The following is a 21,609-nucleotide window of genomic DNA, read 5'->3' as shown; positions in this document are numbered from 1 at the left end:
GCCAAACCTACTCCATCTTGAGACCCGCCTCCAGATGCTTACCCGGATGGACGCTCCCCATTCGCCTCTATTTCCTATAAAAGCCTTGGCCCAGTGAGAGTTCTGGGCTGCTTCAACCCAACCGTCCTGTGGTTCAGCGGTGGCTAAGCCCAAACTCGAGTTTATAATAATGAGACCCTAATGCGATCGCATCGATATCGGCTCCTTGGTAGTCTTTTGGGGTTCACAAACACTTCCTGTCAAAGCAGCTAGGGAAGTCACCGAAACACACACTTCCCCTGCACCATGACAGTGTTCTATGAGGTGTTACTGGTTTCTCCTTTGTTACAATTTAACTAGGCACAATAGTATTTTAAAACTCATGAGTTTGGGCCCGTGAGATGGCTTTGTGGGCAAAGGCGCTTGCGGCCAAATCCAAGGTCCAGAGTTCAATTCCTAGGTCCCACGTGGTGGAAAGCTAGGCTCTGATAACACCAAAAGGAGCTCGGGGGAGGAAAGAGTTAATTTGGCGGCCATTACAATGTAGCAATGTACCAAGGAAGAAGCCTTGGCAGGAACTGGGAGGCAGGATTTAGGGACTCCTCCTCCCCTCCTGCTCAGCTTCCTTTCTTACACAACCCAGGCCTGTGGATCTGCCCAGGGATCACAGGGTACATTGGGCTGCACCTTCCTACATCGAATGACAATGGAGAAAATGTCCACAGACATGCCCACAGGCCGGCATAATGGGAGTAATCCTGTTTGGTTTTTTGTTTTGGGAGACAGGGCTCTCTGCGTAGCCCTGGTTGTCCTGGAACTCTCTCTGTAGACCAGACCTGTTGGGCTTGGAGCTCACAGAGATCCACCTGCCTCTGCCTCCCAGGTGCTGGGAGTAAAGGCGTGCGCCAGATGGGGGGGAAGTTCTTTTTCTTCTTTTTTCATTTCAACGATTTATTTATTTTATGTGTGTGACTACACTACACTGTCGCTGTCTTCAGACACACCTGAAGAGGGCATCGGGTCCCATTACAGATGGTTGTGAGCCACCATGTGGTTGCTGGGATTTGAACTCAGAACCTCTGGAAGAGCAGTTGGGTGCTCTTAACTGCTGAGCTGTCTCTATCCCTGGGGTCAGTTCTTAGCTGAGGTTTCCTCTTAGCGTTTAAGTCAAGGTGAGAGTGAAAGCAAGAGTCTACCTCAGAAAATTATCCTGTGATCTCCACATGTGCACACAGCTTGAACACAAACACACACACAAACCGTATTATCTATGTGCTTACTTGTTTGTTTGTTTTGGGACAAGACCGGGTTATGTAGCATTGCCTGACCTCAAACTCCTAAAGATCCACCTGTTTCTGCCTCCCAAGTGCTGGCTGGCATTAAAGGCGTTGCACACCATGCCCAGCTTAAAAAACATACAAGGATAATATTTTAAATTCATTCTTATTTTCTGAGTATGGCTGGTGTGCCTGCGTGTATACCGTGTGTATGTAGTGCCCCTAGTGGCCAGAAGAGGGCACCAGATCCTCAAAAACTAGATTTACAGATGGTTTAAGTCCCCCCACGTTGGTGCTGGGATTTGAACCCAGGTCCCCTGCAATAGAAGCAAGTGTTTCTAACTGCCGAGTGTCTTTCTAGCACCCAAATCATAAGACGGATGGATGGACAAACAGACAGATAAAATCTTCAACCAGTGTCCTCACCTGTGCCCCAGTCACCAGGCACCCTGCCTCTCCCTAGCCCCAGGCAGAAAACCAAGCATTATCTATGAATCACCTTGCTCACCTAGCCAGTCCCACAATCTGAGACTCTGTGGCAATAGCTTCGATGACTCATCCTCCAGCTATCCCCTGGCCTGGCCACCCGGGCTTCTTGCATCACTTCCCCTCCCTTCCAGGACTCCCCAGCTGGGGTGTTCTCCAAGCCCGCTGTGTTCCACTCGGAGATCCAAGGTCACGCATCTCCCTGACCTTACCCTTCTCTTCTACAGACTCTGGATCCATCTGCTTCAGAAACCTTGGACTCCATTGTCCTCTGATACTGGCAGGCATGTTGTCCTATAACCTGTTGTTCTATAACCCCTGCTAAACTTTGGAATTACCGCCTGTTTTGCAAAGAGGGGAAATCCAAATGTACTGTGCGGTCCTACTGCACATAAATAGCAGTAAATCGCCAGGGGGTGAACCTGTCTCTCTGACCCCAAGACTCCCTCCCATGCCTCTGAGCCCAGCATGCCTCCTCTCCCAAGGAAGCCCATAGCTGTCCCCTGCCCTACACAGCCCCTCCCACCACCTCTAGTTTCAGGTCCCCAGCTTCTGATGTTGCAGCCCACCCTGCTCTCCCTCCCCCTTTACTCCTCCTGGGGCAATCTAGCCTTGCACAATGTAGTAGTTAATTACAGGGCGCCTTGGATGGCTCTCTGGTGACTTCACATTCGCTTGTCAGACTCCCAGGAAGCCAGTTAGTATCTGATCTCAGGGGAGTTGAGGGGGCACTTCTCCTTGTTCCCATCGCCAAAAGCCATTGGCTTCTTCCTGTCACATGTTACACACACACACACACACACACACACACACACACACACCTAACCAAAACCTGCCTTCCAAATCTGACAATTACATGTCTGAAGTGATCTGAGGAAGATGGACCCCTCCTCAGTGGGTCTGGACTGTGTGTTTCTGGTTTGGATCAACAAAAAATAGTCAGTTGACAGGAACTCCATCGAAAGACATCGATGGGGGCTGGAGAGATGGCTCAGCGGTTAAGAGCACTGACTGCTCTTCCAGAGGTCCTGAGTTCAAATCCCAGCAACCACATGGTGGCTCACAACCATCCGTAATAAAATCTAATGCAATTGTGTTTGAATACAGTGACAGTATAAATATAAATAAATAAAAATAAATAAATAATTTTAAAAAAAAAAAAAGAAAGACATCGATGTCCTCCACCTATAGAGAGGCTGGGGCCAACTGGGACTAGGAGGGAGACAGCTTGGTGTCTCAGTTCTAATTCTGGTCCTGCTGCCATTGGGTGATTGGTGATGGTGATGGGTGTGATGGTGGAGGGGGAAAGGGAGGAGGAGGGGGAGGAGGGGAAATAAGAGGAAGAGGAGGGGAAAGAGGAGAGGGAGGAGGGGGAGGATAAAGAGGGGGAGAGGGCAGAGGAGGAGAAGGGAGAAATACAGAGAAGAGGAAGGAGGAGGGAGAGGAGGATGAGAGAAGAATATAAAGGAGGGGAGAGGGAAGAGGGGAAGGAGGCGACTAGGAAAGCTTTTGCTGCCTTAGAGATCTGCAGTGACATTTTTAGGTGGTGAGGAAATTTCCTCCTCTCCAGGAGTCATGCCCTACAGCCCCTAGAGCTAACCCTGGTCCCCAAGCCCCTGTCACTTACCAAAACACCTCTCTGATCCTGATGTCCCTACACGAGACCTCATGACCCCACCCAACCCCCATTCACAAGCTGTTTTGGACCATTTTGGAATGGTCCAGCTCTCTGCTCTCTTCCCCCTGTACACTTAAGGGACGCACTCCAGCCGGAGCGATGGCTCAGGGCTTGATGCTCTCCCTGAGGACCTGGGTTCAGTTCCCAGTACCTATATCAGGCAGCCCACAGCTGCCTGTGATTCCTGCTGCAGGGCATCCAATGCCCTCCAGAGGCCACGGACAGGCAAGAGGGCATGGACCAGGCCAGGGATGAGGAGGTGGAGTGAGAGGTGGGAAGGAGGCTGGAGACTACTGGCTGGTTATTGACAGAAGCTGGGAAGAGGAACCCTCATTGCCTCCATCAAATTGGCCTGCGCACAAGTCTGACGGGTATTGTCTTGATTAATGATTGATGGAAGAGGGCCCCGCCCACTGTAGGCGGTGCCATCCCTGGGCAGGTGGCCCAGGGTTGTGTAAGAGCAGGCTGAGCTAGTGATGGGGAGCAAGCCTGCAAGCAGTAAGCAGCGTTCTCATGGCCTCTGCATCAGTTCCTGCCTCTCTGCCCTGACTTTCCCTCATGATGAACCTTAAACTGTGAGCTGAGATAACCCTTTCCTCCCCAAGTTGCTTGTGGTCACTGTTATCAATGGAAAGCAAACCAGGTAGTCACCCAGAGCCAAACTCTTGTTAGTTTTTGCCCAGTTTTGTGCTAAGGTAAGAATAGAGAGGAGCTTGTGTAAGACCTTTCCAGAGTCTGAAGAGGGTGAGGAAGGAGCATGGGGGCGATATGAGTTGCTCCTCCCCATTGGGGTTGGGGATTTAGCTCAGTGGTAGAGCACTTGCCTAGCGAGCGCAAGGCCCTGGGTTGGTCCCCAGCTCCGAAAAAAAAAAAAAAAAAAAAAAAAAAAAAAGCCAAAGCCTTGCTTGGGGACGGGGGGATGGGACACACAGACATACACACACAAACACACACGGACTGGGGGGCGTGGCGGTTAGGGGCGTGGCATGTAACTCAGTCCCCAGTCAGTGAGGGAGGCACAGGGAGAGGCAGAGATTTTGCAACTGGATGCTGAGGGCTGAAAGGCGCCGCCTCTGTGGACACGGCCCAGAGCAGGGAGCAGGGAATGCCTCGCTCCAGAGTGCGCCCAGGATGGGTGGAGAGCGCTGAAGAGCCTGCGCCCTGCGTGAGTCTAGCTAGGTCATGAAGTCAGCATGGGGTCTGCAGGCCCACGCCCCTGCCCATGACTCTGAGAACTGTCTACATTTCATCCAGGACCTGGGGTCCCTTATCAGCCCTTCAGGGGTGTCTCTCAGCAGAGCTCAACAGGCCCAGGCAGTGGCTGGATGAACCACCCGTGGGTGCCTGGCTGGGCCGGTAGACTTGCCACATTCCCGGCTCTTGACTGACGGGGAAGGAGAGACTGAGCCAAGGCAGACGGGTGTGGGTTCTTCCTCCGCTGGGAGGCCAGAGGCCCCGAAGATGGACGAACAGGTGTTCAAAGGAGACCCAGACACCCCTCATTCCATCTCCTTCTCCGGGAGCGGGTTCCTGTCCTACTACCAGGCTGGGGCCGTGGATGCTCTGCGAGATCTGGCCCCTAGGATGCTGGACACGGCTCATCGCTTTGCAGGGACGTCAGCTGGCGCCGTGATTGCAGCCTTGGTCATCTGCGGGATTGAGATGGGTAAGACCTTTACTCTGGTGTCTCTGAAGGGGGCTGCTGGAGGGACTCCTCAGAGCAGACCGTGTCCAACTTGGAAGTGCACTGGGCGGGGGGGGGGGTTAAAACCAAGCTTGACAGCCAAGGTAGCTCCCCCTTCGCACGCACACGCACACACACGCACGCACACACGCACATCCAAGCATGCGCTTTTCCTCTTCTTCCTGTGCTGAGCTAGAACACTATAGTCTCATGAGGAGTGAGGCTAGGTGATTTTTTTTTTTTTTAATGCAAGCACTGTCTCCTCTTCCTAGTGAGGTGGGGGCTCTCAACATGCAAACCCTGAGGACTGAGGAGAAGCTGGGAACAGACAGTGAGGCACAGTGTGGGAGCTTCAGCTGCGCCCTATTGGGCCGGAGACCACAGGGCTGACCCAGGGCTCTGAGCAACAGCCTCCTTTGTCCTAACAGTGTAGAGCACGGGCCCAGTCACCCCGACCCGCTCAAGATCAGGCTGTAATGTAGAACCCCTGTGGAGCTGAAGTTCTAGAACATTCTAAAGAGAAAAGACAGATAACAAACTTCCAAATGGAGAGGTCTCTCGTGTCATAAGGGATGGGGTCTGCAAACAAACTGCAGCTGTCTGGGGCTGAAGCGGGAAGGGGGACCGTGTTCCAAAGATGTTCAGGGGTGGCCATGTTGAGGGGGAGGCCATCCAAGTGGAGACTGCACAAAGGAAGGGGACATGTAGAGAAAAGACATTTCTGGGGCCCGGGGTGACAGACCTGAGAGGGAGGAGTGGAGGTGAGGTTAGAGGAAGCAACTGATGGATCAGGTGCCTTGAGACGCCATCAGCCAGCTCCAACCCAGTGCTGACACCTGTGGGATGCTGGGGGCCCCCAAACTGAGTCCTAGCCCTGGGCATTCAATTCTGAACACACAGAAGCCAGTCCCTGTGCTCCAGCTTCTGCCATCAGGACAATCCCTGTGACGGCCTGACCTGGGCCTTCACTGATAGGAGTGAACTGCTTTGTGATTGAGCATGGAGTGCTGGAAACCGCCAACAGTCTGGTTTGGGGGTTTTAAGGATACCCGACCGCTGGGTTGGAGGGGCCTGAGTAGAAACCAACTAGGGGTTGAGTGTGCTTTGTGGAGGAGGATGGGGATTAGGTTTGGAATGAGCTAGAAGATCAAGTTGAGACCAACTGAAGGGTCAGCTATTGGATCTCTGAGGAGGCAGCAGCCGATGGGGGTGGGGCTCTGCCCGGAAGGGCAACAGTAAGGCCCTCACTAGTTGCCACACACAGGCAAGGGACTGTCTCCTTTTTAATAGTTTATAAGAAACGATGGAACAAGAGAGTTAAAATTTCTGCCCACCCTGCAGCCCCTAGTCCACTCGCCCTCCCCAAGCCTGGGCAAAGAGAGGGATAATCTTTCCAGATCTTTCTTAGGCACGGGGCCCTCTGTGGTTACACACCCAAAGTGTTTTCACCCAGGGGAAAAGATACCAGGCCTTTGGAAAGGTAAGAGTCAGCCCCTTCTGGAGTTGCTGACTCCCTGCCCTAGATACAGGGTCCCTGCAAACCCTCTCGCTATCCCCTTATCTTTGCTTTATTTAGGGAGGGTCTCACATAGCACAGGCTAGCCTTGAATTCTCTATGTAGCTGAGGATGACCTTAACTTCTGATCCTCCTGCCTCCTCACTGCAGGGGTAGCAAGCATACACTTCCATGCCTGTTTTTGTGGTGCTGGGAATTGAACCTAAGGCTTTGCACAGGCTAGGCAAACACTCTACCCAGTGCCCCAGCCCCAGCCTGCGCCTCTGCTGCCTTACAGTAAATTCTTAAAAATATACGGTCCCGGACAGTGCTTGGAATGCAGAGGCAGGCAGATCTCCGAGTTCGAGCCCAGCCTGGTCTACAGAGTGAGTTTCAAGAGAGTCAGGGCTACACGGAGAGACCGTGTCGAAAACCAAATATATATGAGTTTATAGCAAGACCTTTTAGGATCAATTCGGTTTGTTCAATGGGAGGAATAAGAAATCTGCTTAGCCAGCCTAAGGCCACCACGGATCCCAGGGAGTGGGATGAGGTCATGAAGAGGCCCTCTAGGAGGGATCAAGGCCTAGACCTGGCATGGCTCATGAATATAGCAGGATGTAAGGAGGGGTGAGGTGTATGGACCAATCCAGTGCAGTCATTTTACTGCCCCGTGATTTCCTGATAACTGAATGTCTTTTGTATCAGATCCTGTTTGAAGTTTTAAGGGTATTAACTCACCCAGACTTTACAGCTCCTTCTAAGGGGGAAACTATTATTACCTCCCTTTATACAAAGAAGGAAACAGTCACAGGATACTTACGCAGCCTAAGGTCACACAAACAGTACGTGGGGAGTTCACCCTGAGCCTTGTCTGTCCAGAGTGGATGCTGGAATGACTTAAACCACCGCTTGGCAGAGTGGACTCCTGTGAGATATGCTGGCTTTGTGGCCGCAGGGTTAACAGTGGGGCACGGGGACAGAGTTTTTACACAGACCTGATTCACTGAGGGGATGGACTGGAAAACATATTGGGCGGAGGCATGGTGGTACAGGCCTTTAATCCTTATGCACCAGAGGTAGAGGCAGGCAGATCTCTGTGAGTTCAAGGCTAGCCTGGACTGCAGTGTGAGGTCCAGGACAGCCAGGGCTATATTGGTCTCAAAGCAAAACCAAAAATAAAAAAAAAATTCATAAAAAATATTTTTTTTAAAAAAAGAAAGTACTTAGGGGAGAACATTTACCAGACAGAGGATGGGTAACCAAGGTGTTGACCTGTTATCAGAAACTCAGTGGGAGTCTAGACCGAAGTCCCCATGTATCACTAACACCAGGCCCCGCTCAGTTCATTGCTGTGTTGATGGATACCCTGGGGTTGTAAACAGTGTTGCAGGGAGCAGGGCTGTCTGGTGTCTGCCATGCCCAGGATGGGTGCAAGCCCTTAGAGTCAAGAGTAGCCTGTGGTGGGCTCTCCTGTGCCATGCTCTAGGAGTCTCTGAGGTGACTACAGTTTAATCCCCAGAGACACACAGGAGTCAGGTGAGTGTGTATGATGTGTGTGAGGTGTGTATGATGCATGCGTGTGAGATTATGTGTGTGTGATGTATGTGAGATTATGTGTGTGTGATGTATGTGAGATATATGCGTGTGAGGTGTATGTGATGTGTATGTGTGAGATTATGTGTATGTGATATATGTATGTACATGCATCTGAGATATTTGTGTGTGACATGTGTGTAAGATTATGTGTGTGATGTGTTTATGTGTAAGATTACGTGTATATGGTGTGTGTGTGTGAGATATATGTGTGTGTCATATGTGTGTGTGATATATGTATGTACACGCATGTGAGATGTGTGTGATGTGTATGTGAGATGTGTGTATATACGTGTAAGATTATGTGTGTGAGATATGTATGCGTAAGATTATGTGTGTGTGGTGTGTGTGTGTGAGATATATGTGTGTGATATATGTATGTATGTGCATGTGAGATATGTATGTGTGTGTATGTGAGGTGTGTATGTCTATGTGTGTGTGATGTGAGATTTGTGTGCATGTATGCATATATGTGTATGTGTGTATGTGTATATGTGTCTTCTGAAACATGTGAAGAAGGGGTTGGGGATTTGGCTCAGTGGTAGAGCGCTTGCCTAGCAAAACCACAAGGCCCTGAGTTGGTCCCCAGCTCAAAAAAAAAAAAAAAAAAAAAAAAAAAAAAGATGAAACATGTGAAGGTCAGAGGAGAACCTCGGTGTTACACTCAGAAACATCACACCTCCATTGAGTCAGTCTCTTGGCCTGGAACTCGCCATCGAGGCTAGACTGACTGGCTGGGGAGCCCCAGAAGACCTCCTACCTCTGCCTCTGCCTCTGCCTCTCCGGTGCTAGAATCTCAAGCATAGGCGCGGACACATGAACACTCACGTGTATACATGCATGTGCACACACAGTGCACAGCGTGTACATGCCAGCATGCCCTGCATTCTCAAGACATCTTTTTAAAAGAGGATGCATTTATTTTGATTTTTATGGGTATGGGAATTTTGCTTGCATCTATGTCTGTGTCTTCCTTCCTCTTCCCCTCTTCCTCTTCCTCCCCTTCCTCCCCTTCTTCCTCCCCCTCCTCCTCTTCCCCTCCCTCTTCTTTGAAACCTTCCTTCCATTATTCTCAGCCTCTTTGCCCTCTCCAACAGGAAAGGCCCAGTAGTGATTTTATCTGGAATTAAGTGTCCCGTGGTAAATATAACCCCTGACTCCGCTCACTGTGCCCTTTAATGAAGACGCTGTGTGTCACTGTTTATCGATTTAAGGATCTCTGTCTTGTTTTTGTCTCACTCTATAGACAAGGCTTGCCTGGAACTCATGGTGAGTCTCCTGCCTCAGTCTCCGGGACCAGGTTTATCTCTTAAGGCTCTTAAGGTTTTTACTCCTGTGAAGGAGCTTCTCTTTCCACTGCATTTCCTGATGGGTCAGCGCTGACTTAGAAGGGTTGGAGGGTTTTTCCTGCTGGTCTTGTTCTCGGGGATTCAGCACACATCCGATGAAAAACTGTGTTCATTTTCTCATACTTTATATGGGACCAACTCGTGTATATAAGTGGAGATCTGTTGCTTTTTTTTTTTTTTTTTTTTTTTTTTTTTTTGGGGGGGGGGGCCGAACCCCGGGCCTTGCGCGTGCTAGGCAAGTGCTCTCCCGCGGAGCTAAACCCCCACCCCGATCTGGCCCTTTTTGAAAAGTTTTTTTTTCTTTTCCTTGTGTGTGGGCACGCAGGTGCTCAATTGCCAGGCCAAACATGGGTCGGGGGGTGGCCTTCAGGAATTGCTTCTCTCCTGACTGCCTAGGCCATGTCCTCGCAGGCCTTGGGCTGCTAACCCTGACTAGGAGCGTCAGGGGATGAGGACATGGCAGATACACAGAAAAGCTGGGATGTTGTGGGCGGAGCTTCTGATGGAAACACTGTAGCATCCTGGGAGCTCAGCGTGTTTACTATAGACAGCAGTACACAGAGGTAGGGCATTATACACAGATAAACCAGGAGATACAATTTATACCCAGCTGGACAAGGGGGCAGGGTTATTATACACCGCTGGGGCAGGTTCAGCTAATCTTGGTAGGAGCAGTCTCTCTCTACTGGGTAGCAACCTGCAGGCTGCAAGTATCAGGGGGAGAAAGCTATGGTGGGTCCTTTCTGCACACACTATCAACATCCACACAGGGACTAAAGGAAGGCTCTGCCATTCTCTCGAGGCCAAGGCATAGATAGGGTCTTTGACATGGCGGTGCCCATATCAAGAGCACGGTGACTTGGTCCTTCATTTTCTTAGGGTTTCCTCTGCTCCCAAGGTCCTGGGTATCAAACTCAGTTCATGAGGCAGGAAGCCCCTTTACCTGTGGATCCATTCTGCTGGTGTCCTGTCTTTTTTTTTTTTTTTTCCTTTAAAAATTCTTTTAGCCCAGCCACACTTCTTCCAAAGCTGTTTCCCTTCTGAGCTTCTCTGACCAGAGACTTCTTTTCTTTCTTTTTTTTTTTTTTTTTTTTTTGGTTTTTTTTTCGGAGCTGGGGACCGAACCCAGGGCCTTGCGCTTCTAGGCAAGCGCTCTACCACTGAGCTAAATCCCCAACCCCTGACCAGAGACTTCTCTGCCTCATCCCTGGGGAACTGGTGACCAGGTCTCCTTCAGTCAGTGCAAAGCCCTTAGCACCCTGCCTGGTCCTCATCGGAGATGACATCACCATTTATTTGAGGAGAGGCAGTCTCCATGACAACCAGTGGGGTTCCAGCATTTCTGATGTGGCCAGAAGTGGGACACAGTCTCGCAGAGCTGAATTTCCTGTATTTTGGAAATAACTCTTTATAGGGTATTTTAAGTTCCATTCATTCACTCCTCTATCGTGTCTATGTGTGTGGGTGTGTGTTGGGGGCACATGGTACATCTGTGGGGGGTCAGAGGACAACTTTCAGGAGTCTGTTCTTCCTTCCCACATGTTGGTCCCAGGGATCGAACTCAGATCTTCAGGCTTAAAAGCAAGTGCTTCTTGCCAGTCCCAAAAATAATCTCTATCTCTTCTCAAAGGAAAAAGATTTGGTGGTCAGGCAGCCCCACCTCTTTCAGCTGCTACTACAGAAAGACCCCTCCCACAAAAGACTTTATGGTAGCCCTTCCCCCCTCTGCCTATCCTTGCCTTCCCTATCTTCTCTCTTTTTTTTTTCTTTTTTTTTTTTTTTTCAGAGCTGGGGACCGAACCCAGGACCTTGAGCTTGCTAGGCAAGCGCTCTACCACTGAGCCAAATCGCCAACCCCCCCACCATGGTGTCCTTCTAAGAGAGGAAGTGTCTTCTGGGTTCTAGAAAGGCACAGAGTGAGGCCAGCGCCTCCAGTCAGAACTTCCTGAGGGAGCCAGCAGTGTGAGTGGGAGTTAGGCAGGGAAAGAAAGGCTGGGCAGGACCGGAGGCCTCCAGCAAGGATGTGGGAGGACAGGATGACAAGGTGGACAAACCAGTGTATCTGGATGATGGACAACACAGGTCACCTGATGTCACGGTTTCAAGAGGGGAACTTCAGTTCATGAAGGTTTCTCAAGTGGGAAAGATGAGGAAAGGGAGCAATGGATTCTGGGAAAAAGCCCAAGCAGAACTGCCGGCCATGCTGCTGGTGGCCATGCCAGTGTCCCCTGCATTACTGAAATACGTTATGTGGACTGAGTTGACCTGTGACTGACATCACGGATCAAAACCCACAGTAAGAAAGATTTGGGGGTTGGGGATTTGGCTCAGTGGTAGAGCGCTTGTCTAGGAAGCGCAAGGCCCTGGGTTCGGTCCCCAGCCCCGAAAAAAAAAAAAAAAAAAAAAAAAAAAGAAAGATTTGGGCTGGAGGATGACTCGGTGGGTAAAGGTGAGCCTGAGGTCTACCTCCAGGATGAAGGATAGGATAGACCATTCTCACAGGCTCTGCCTTGTGACCTCCTTCCCTCCCCCAACATAGCAGAAAGACATTGGCGTTCTGACCCAGTGCCACCAAAGAGGAAGAAGGAGAAAGGAAAGTCTGTCAGGGTTGCAACTCACCTGTGACTCTGAGGTTGGAGTTAGGAGGGACGGGGAGTTCAGTTGGAGTTAGGAGGGACCGGGAGTTGGAGGCTAGCCTTTGCTACACAGTTCATTTGAAACCTGCTTGGGCTACTGGAGACTGTCTCAAAACAAAACCAAAAGATTGCTTTATTGTGGCAATATAGGCTGTATCCGCCCCCACTCTTCTGTTGTGGTAAATATTATTTGGAGGTCATTTAGTCCTCAAATAAAAGACATAAAACTTTTATATCTGTAATAAGCCTTAAGGCAGGAGAGCTGGGCAGATATCAACCCTCTGTGCTAGTTTGTTTCCCTCTCTGTCTGTAATCCCGAGGTATCACCTGCCATGTTCCGCCTGGGCTGCTCCTACTCCAGCTGGTCCGCACAGCCATGTGTTCAGGATCCACCTTTCCTATGGTGACTTCTTCCTTCCTCCTCCTCTGCTTCATCCGCTCTCCTCCTCAGAGCCCAAGCCCCGCCCACCTCTCTTCTGCCCAGCTGAAGGCGTCTTTATTCAACCAACAGTTTTTAATTCAGGAGTAAGGTTTGCCCAACAAAAGCTGGCCTAGGTGAGCATTCACTCCTCTTGAGGTAACTAAACTTGCGGATACAGTATTCAGCCTTACAATACATAGCCACGGACCAAACCTCAACACTCTTCCTCTCTCTGAGCCACAGTACAGAAGGCTGCCCGGGGCCAAGGTGCTGGTCCTTTTAGCCCAAGTCTCGGCTTGCCTCACTGGGAGAAGCTGTCTGTATGTCCCAAAGTCCAGAAGTGGAAAAACTCATTTCTCTTCTTAAAATAACAAAAGAAACCACCAACAAGGCCTTTGGCCTTATTGATACATAGTTTACTTATCATGCAGATCACCCTACTTGAAGTTTATTTAAAGTTTACCCATGGTTTGTTCAGTTGTACAACAAACGCTACAGTTTCAGAACACTTGGCCCACAAAGGAACCTTACTCCTTAGTTGTGGCCTCCGTTCCCCAGAAGTCACCAATCACCGAACCAATCCCTGATCAGCTCTCAGTCTCTCCAGATGAACACATTTAACATGACACAATGCTTCACATTTACTACACAGGCGATGCATACACCAGTTTGCACCTGGCTTCTTTCCCTCAGCGCGGTCTTATCAAGGCTCAACAGGATGTAGCATGAATAGTTGGTGTTCTGTTCCATGGTGGAACAGTATTCTACTGGGTGGACTTACCGCATTTATTCATTTATTCTCTCGATGATGAATGGGTGGTTTTTACTGTGGGCTATCGTGAATAGTGCTTTTGTGAGCATTCCTGTTCCTTTAAAAAATGTGTAGGGGAGGGGGTGATAGATGGCTCAGTGGTTAAGAGCACTGACTGCTCTTCCACAGGTCCTGAGTTCAATTCCCAGCAACCACATGGGGGCTCACAACTCATCTGTAATGAGATCTGATGCCATCTTCTGGTGTGTCTGAAGACAGCGACAGTGTACTCATATACATAAAATAAATAAATCTTTTTTAAAAATGCTTTTTTTAAGGGGTTGGGGATTTGGCTCAGTGGTAGAGCGCTTGCCTAGCAAGCGCAAGGCCCTGGGTTCGGTCCTCAGCTCCAAAAAAAAAAAAGAAAAAAAAAATGCTTTTTTTAACGTGGAAAAATTACAGGACAATGTCCTCATGTCCTCATTTAGCCGCAGCAGCATTGACCCAGGGTGTGTCAACTCAACTCCCCAATTGCTTTGTTACTGTAGAAGGCTTTCTTGTTTAAAATTTTTTAATGTATTTTTTAAAAGATTTATTTATTTACTTATTATAAGTACATCATCAAAAGAGGGCATCAGGTCTCATTACAGATGGTTGTGAGCCACCATGTGGTTGCTGGGAATTGAGCTCAGGACCTCTGGAAGAGCAGTCAGTGCTCTAACCACCGAGCCATCTCTCCAGCCCTAGAAGGCTTTAAAAAAAAAAATTTAGGGCTGGAGATGTGGCTCAGCTGGTAGGCTGCCTGTCTGAAGGTGAGTTTGATGCCTGGCACTAGGTAAAGCGGGCACTTGGTTCTTGCCGCCCCTTAGTCTGCTCTCCGAAAGGTAGCGGCAGAGCTGAGGATCTCCCAGGGAGGAATTCAGATGAGCGGCCCAGCTTTGCCCACTGAGAACAGGAGCTAAGAAATTGTGGGCAGTCAGAGAGGCTCACTCTGGGGGCTCCTTCCTTTCCTGTGGTCTTTCTGGGTGGGGTTCAGCAAGGAGGGAAAAGACTTCAGACCAGAGTCCATCTGCATCCCCTCCACTCTGGTTCTGGATGTCATCTGGCCAGAGGGCTACCTTTCTGGATCAGTTGACCTGCGGTAGAATGGAGGAGACATCAGTCTCCCCGTTGGCACAGAGCCCTCTTGGAGTCCTCGGTGCCCAATCTCCAGAGCCTTCCAAAAGCCCAGGAGACTGTTGGGAGAGCCATGTTGACTGGGGGCAACAGAAGAGGGCTCGTGCCTCTACAGCTCGTTTTCTAGTTCCCCTAAGGTCTGCGTGTGGCATTCTCTGTAGACCCCAAGCCCCAGTCCCAAGAGTCAACAAGCCATCAAGGTACACATAGGTGTTGCCCTGTGTCGTGTCCATGTCTGAATTCGTTTTAGTCAGAAGGGGAAACAGACACACCCCTTCCCTCTGAGGTAGGACCCCGGGGGGGTGGGATGACACATACCTTGTTAGCTCTCATCTATAGATCAGAACTTAGTCACATTGCCTCACCTGATAGCAAAGGATGCTGGGAAATACAGGTTTGCTCTCGGTGGGCCTCCCATGCAGCCAAGGAATAGAGAACCAATGGCTGAGTAAAGAGGGGAGGCTGGGTAGTAAAGTCTCTGGCTATGACTGTTAATAGGTGGCAGAAGATGACAGGGTGCTTGTCTAGAGTGCATGAGGCCCCAGGTTCAATCCCAGCAACCACCAGAAAGAAAAAGAATAGGGAAATTGTTCTCTGCCTCAGACCAAGTTAGAGACTTGAGAGCCACCAAGTCACAAGGCTGTTTTGGCTGGGAAAGGACATCTGTGGTGCCCTGGGCTTGTAGAGATCTGGACCGAGCTTGATCTGAGCCCCTGCCTTAGGCTGACTTGCTCTGCTCTCTGGGGATGTGGTCATCCTCATTAGCAGTTGAGCCTTGGTCTGGGCTGTGGAGGCAGCGGCCCCACTACCCATCTGAAGGAGAAGACCTGACTTCAGCGGTAGGCACCAAGGAGGAACCAGGAAGTGTGCTCCTGCAGATAGCAGGACCTGAGTCACACAGCCATGGGGCAGGGCCCTGCAGAGCCTGACCAGTGGATGCCTCAGGCAGCCAGGGCTCTCCTACCATTAACAGAAATGACTAATTATCATGGTTGAGAGCAAGGGTAGAGCCACGGTGGGCAGGAGGCCTGGTTTTGCTCCGCCAAGGTGTCCAGCTGGAGAGGTTCACGGCTGAAGGGGCGCCCCGAGGCAACCCACAGGTGTCCTGTCACACACACAACCCAACGACATGTGAGAGGTATCCACAGCGCTGGCTTCATCCTGAGGTGACTCACTCACACCGAAGGATGTGATTTCTAACAGGAACACAATCTCCAAATACAACACAGAGAGAAGTGTGTGTGTGTGTGTGTGTGTGTGTGTGTGTGTGTGTGTGTGTGTGTAGGTTGATGGCCCGGAGGTATTTATTGAGTGAGTCTCCAGAGAACTTTCTAGACATATGTATTCCCTCTGTTAGTTTGACATGACCTGTAAGACTTCTCCACTCTTTCGCAGATGAATGCCAGGAGAACGTGCCTGGATTCTTGGGGAGAGGTGCACGGGGGTGCGGAGACACCCAGAATGAGTGTCCAAAGCAAGAAAGGGGTCTGTGACAGACGTCTAGAAAACCGGGCTATGAGCTCATTCCCACAGCCCCTAATCTAAGCCTATCAGAGTCCCATTTGGTTGTTTTGGGGACCGGATCTCACTATGTAGCCTAGGCTGGCCTAAAAATCACTAGGTAGCCCAGGCTGCCCTCTAACTCATGGCAATTATGCTGCATCGGTTTCTTGAGTCGAGGGGGGGGGGGGCTATGGGTGTGAACCACCAGATGGTAATACTTCAGTATAAGTTGTTTTTTTAATTCTAAGGGTTTTAAAAAATTAAGTGTGTGTGTGTGTACACATGTGTGCTGCTAATACCATTTCTGCTAACGTAGGATGTATGACTTAGAGCATGTGTTCACTCACTTAAGGACCTACCTACCCACTTATCCACTCATCCACCCACCTACCCACAACCTTACCTACACATCCACCCCCCTTCCACAACCTTACCCACCCACAACCTTACCCACCCACCATCCACCCACAACTTTACCCACCCATCCACCTACCACCCCACTTATCCATCTGCCCACCTTCAACTTTATCCTGGGCTGGAACTTGTATCTGCACAAGCAGACAAATGGCGCCTGGTCTGGTGTTTGTGTGTGAAGGGCCCCCCATTAGTGCATACGTGTGCAGGTGCACATGTGTTTGTGTGCACCTGGGGTCAAGAGTCAACCACGGATATCTTTCTTCAAGAGCCACAGCCTCTTTTGTTTGTGTGTTTGTTTTGTATCTCACAGAGAGCTGGGGCTCTCCCGTTAGTAGACCACAAGCATCAGCCTGGCTCCCCCTCCCCCCGCACTGGGGTTGCGAGAGCTCACGGGTACATTCAGCTTTTGCATGGGTTCTGGGGGACTAAACTGGGATCTCATGTTTTTACCCCTTGAGCAATCCTCCCTGCGTCTGGCCTAGTATTCTTTTTTTTTTTTTTTTTTTTTTTTTTTTTTTTTTTTTTGGTTCTTTTTTTTTTCGGAGCTGGGGACCCGAACCCAGGGCCTTGAGCTTCCTAGGCAAGCGCTCCCAACCCCCTGGCCTAGTATTCTTGACCTAGACTCTCAGAACTATGCATTTCCAGGAATTTTGAGGGGTTTCCTGCTTAAGGTGAGGCCAGGCAGTCTCACGGGGTTCAACCCCCATCCGACTTCAATCCTTCACAGCTTGCGTTCAGTCGTTTTATACAATCAATTTTCACTTTAGATTTGCCTGGCACAAAGCCTTCTCTGGCTGAAAACTGGCCGCACCAGAGGGTCCCCACGGGGTTTCCGTGAGCGACAGGGTAGCTTTAAGGCAAACGGCTTTTATCGATGTCTCTGCAGTGCACGGTGCGTAAACGGGATCTCTGCCCTTAGAGCCTGACTGTCGCTGTGACGATAAACAAGACTCAAGGTGGGAAAGCCTGTTTGGGTGAACTACTTTCATTAAGATAAGATAATAGCGGTTATTATTAGAATGTGGTTAGGTAGTCAAGCTAGACAGACCCAGGGGAAAACACGCCTGGGAATTCAGCCTGCAATTGGGAACCAGATAGGAGCCTAAGGCTTGCAGGTCCCTCGGTCAGGGATTCTGAGCCTTGCCGGGGCTTCCCTGGGAAATCTGCTCACTCCTGCCTCCCAGAAGCCGCCTCACCTCAGCTTCCCCTGAGCAGTCATCTCAATACAGGGGAGAGCGGGCTGGCCAACTGTGATTGGCTAAGCTGGAGGCTGTTGCTAGGTTACCAGTCCACAGAGACTAGGTGAGTGTGTATGTGCGCTCAGCCCCATCCCCCTTCCCTGATTCGTCCCACACAGCAGGCCTAATTCTTGCACATCCAAGAACCGGATCCAGTCATTTACAGGGGGATGGGAGTGGGGGGTGGGGGGTGGGGGTGTCGGCCTGCAGTGCTCCTTCTCCTCTGTGTGGGGGAAGGGAAGACAGGCATCTCAAATTTAACTCTTTGAGTCGTCTTGAATAACTATTTGTCTCTTTGGGCCTCAGTGTCCCTTTTTGATTTCTGGAGATCACTAATTTATCCATCATCTGTGGATGCGTTCAGTTAATTAAGCGTCTGCCGGGATTCCAGACGCTGTGTCGAACACTAAGGGTTAGTAAGGCCTCTTTGCTCTTGGGGGAAAAAGGGTGAATTATTTCCAATTTAATCAAATAACATACACAGGCGTCAAATTATCTCTTTTCTTCCCCTTTGGTGATCGCTCCAGCCCCCGATTTTTTTTTTTTTTTTTCAAACGCAGCCACTAGCCATCTCCCATAGAAGAGGCATGTTACCAGGCTGACCCTGTCACTCCGGAGACCGCGGGTACACCCTCTCCGCCATGTTTCTACTATGTCCATTTATCTTATTTTAAACTTATTTATTTTCATGTGTGTGGGTGTTTTGCCTGCACGTACGTCTGCGTGCCACATGCAGGATGTGCTCATGAGGGCCAGAAGAGGGCGCCAGATCCCCCAGAACTGGAGTTGCAGATGGTTGCGAGCCACCATGTGGGTGCTGGATATCAAATCAGGGTGGAGGTCAGCGAACAACTTCTGTGGATTAGTTCTCTCCACCTTGTGGTTCCCAGGGATAGAACCCAGGCTCCCGCGCAAGCGCCTTTACCTGCTGAGCCTCCACGTTGGACTCGTTTTCCTTATTTTATAGACGGTGGGTGGAGCCAGTGCTACCCCAGACGGCTCGTGTGACCCTGGGATTGGAAGCAAATCTGCCTGGCTTTGTAGTACATATCTGAGGTCACAGAGGATGAAACGCCCCGAGTAGCTGAAAGTCAGAGCTGTGGCTTCACCCTGCCCTTCACAGACACCTCGTCTCGGCCCTCATTTCCCACTGAACTTCCTTGTGCTGGAGGCTTTTGAAGCCTGAGTTGTGTGGCAGTCAATATAATTGATTCTTGCTGGTTACAGATTTCCCCTCCGGCAATCTCATCACTCGGGAGACACAGGGAGGAGGCTCGGGGGTTGAAGGTCATTCTTGGCAATATAGTAAGTTTGCGGCCAACCTGGGATGTATATAGGGGGCCATATACCATAATTGAACGTGTTTCCTGTCTGTGTAGGACCTCACGGCCAGGCTTTCACTGCAGAGTCAAGCAGCAACTTCTGTTCTCTCAGTGTTGGTGGGACAAGCACCACCCGCCGTGATCCTAGAGACGGGCTGGGTGGAAGGATGTCAGCCCTGAAGGATTCCCAGTCTATCTGGAAGGTTCCTTTGCGGATACAGCATCCTGATGGGCTATTGAGGAGAAAGGAGGCTTCATAGACAAGCCTGGGCACACACACACACACACACACACACACACACACATACACACACATACACACACACACATACACATGCACACACACACACACACACGAACTGCCGCCTGTATTGGGGCAACTCACCTGGGGTTCCCTGACCAGGATGCAGTGAGCCCAAGATACTACTTTCATTTATTATATATAAGTACACTGTAGCTGTCTTCAGACACACCAGAAGAGGGCATCAGATCTCATTACAGATGGTTGTGAGCCACCATGTGGTTGCTGGGAATTGAACTCAGGACCTCTGGAAGAGGAGTCAGTGCTCTTAACCGCTGAGCCATCTCTCCAGCCCAAGATACTACTTTCAAACCCCACGTTGCTGCGGTTGGAACCATGACTGAAGGAGCCTGGCAACCTGGAAATTGTCACTACTTGTCAGGACAAAACTACTTGATAAAAATAATGTAGAAAGAAAGCCTTATTTTAGCTCAGTTTGAGGGTGCCATCCATTGTGACAGGGATGTCACACTGGCAGGAGCTTGAGACAGCTGGTAAGGACTCAGAGAGAGAGATGAAGGCTGGTAGCCAGCTCCCTTTCTCCTCCGTAGGCAGTCCAGGACCCCAGCCCAGGCAATGGTGCTGTCCACTTTCAGACTGAGTATTCTCTTCAGTTAACTCTGTCTAGAATTTCCCTGACAGACATGCCCAGAGGTTTGTCTCCCAGGTGACTCTAGGTCCTTTTCAGTTGACAATAGTAACAGAGGCCTTTGAGTGGGAGAAAGTGCTAGAAAATCACAGACACGTAGAGAAGTGAAGGTTCCAAAGCCAGCATATTCATATTCTCTCTCTCTCTCTGTGGCACGGTCTTCCTTTTTTTTTTTTTTTTAAGATTTATTCATTTATTATATATAAGTACACTGTAGCTATCTTCAGATACACCAGAAGAGGGCATCAGATCTCTTTACAGATGGTTGTGAGCCACCATGTGGTTGCTGGGAATTGAACTCAGGACCTCTGAAAGAGTAGTTGGGTGCTCTTAACCGCTGAGCCATCTCTCCAGCCCTGAGGCACAGTCTTCCATGCCTGAGGAACTCTCTGTGTAGACCTATAAAGTAACTTTTACTCACCTAAAGTAATTGTCTTATTATGTCCATCTGCTAACCTAGGCCGAGTCCTGGAAGCTTCTAGCCTCCGTACGATCTAATGTAGGCCTAGAATGTTTTCAGCCTCTGATACTCGCTGACGAATGGGCTCACCCTTTTAGCTCTTTCTGAACTCTGGCTGGCTGATTCAACTCAGCTGTTCCGGCTCCAGCTCTTCTTCAAGCTGACTGATTCAGTGCCGCTTCTCTCGGCTTCTCACTGAATTGCTCCGCTTGGCCTCATACTAACTCTGGCAGTCTGTTCTAATCTTCTGGCCCCCTTCTCATTCTCTGGCTTGTTCTCTTTCTGCAACCATCTGTGTAAGATTCCGGTAAAACTGCTTCCTCTCCTTTTCTCTCTCTGTGATCTCTTAAATTGTCTCTCTCTCTTTCTGATCCCGTGAGAGTTGGGCATGTCCTATTCTGTCAAATCTTTCTCTGATTCAGCACTTTGTCTGCCACTCAATTAGACATCACTTTCAAACATGGCTGCTTCCTTCTGTAAACTCACTTTACCTTCATTGTCTGGGGTTAAAAGTGGGTACTAAGGTTATGTCTGTATTGTACCCAGAGGGGTTAAAGGTACGTGCTAAGGGCTTACACCACAACTAGAAAGTTTTTTTCCCAGTAAACAATGGAATCCCAGGGTTCACAGTATGATCAAATATCCTGCAAAATTGACCGGATTCAATTTGAACTCGATCCAACCCTCCTACCTTTATCTCCTGAGCTCTGGGATGACCAATATGAACCATTACACCTGCTAATGGTTGTCTCCACTAAAGGACATTTCTTTGACTTGGTTACTTATCCATCTCTCCTCTCCATCACCAAAAACACTGGGAGGAGAGTCAGGGAGGAGGGAGAGACAGTGAGGAACCCTGAGGACAGACACATAGGACCTGGGGACAGACACACACAAAAACCCCGAAGATGGACAACACAAGGACCCCAAGGACAGACACACAGACCACAAGGACAGACACACAGAGACCCGAAAACAGACACACACAGAAACCAGAAGGGAAGCAAAAAGACGTAGAGAGACAGACGACCTTTCGGTTTGTGCCTGCTTTAAGCATCAGGGAAGAATTTTAAGCCAACACCCCCGGGCTGAGAGAAACCAATCCGCCTCCCTCTGGCTGTGTGTGTCTGGGTGGTACACAGCTGATTTCCAGACCGAACCATTTTCAGATGCACGGACCCTGCAAATGTC

At 49.9% G+C, this 21,609-nt stretch overlaps 1 protein-coding gene across 1 annotated transcript in view; it reads left to right on the top strand.

Annotated features, from left to right (window-relative positions):
- Positions 1 to 4,881: 4,881 nt before the first annotated feature.
- The window catches only part of Pnpla1 (patatin like phospholipase domain containing 1), a 32,833-nt gene continuing 16,105 nt past the window's right edge, over positions 4,882 to 21,609 (top strand). The window contains 1 exon segment of the mRNA XM_032889194.1: positions 4,882 to 5,086. Coding sequence (XP_032745085.1) covers positions 4,882 to 5,086 — 205 coding nt within the window.

The sequence above is a fragment of the Rattus rattus genome, chromosome 18, assembly GCF_011064425.1.
Source record: "Rattus rattus isolate New Zealand chromosome 18, Rrattus_CSIRO_v1, whole genome shotgun sequence".
Classification (NCBI taxonomy): Eukaryota; Metazoa; Chordata; class Mammalia; order Rodentia; family Muridae; genus Rattus; species Rattus rattus.
This window is presented reverse-complemented; position numbering and strand designations above follow the sequence as displayed.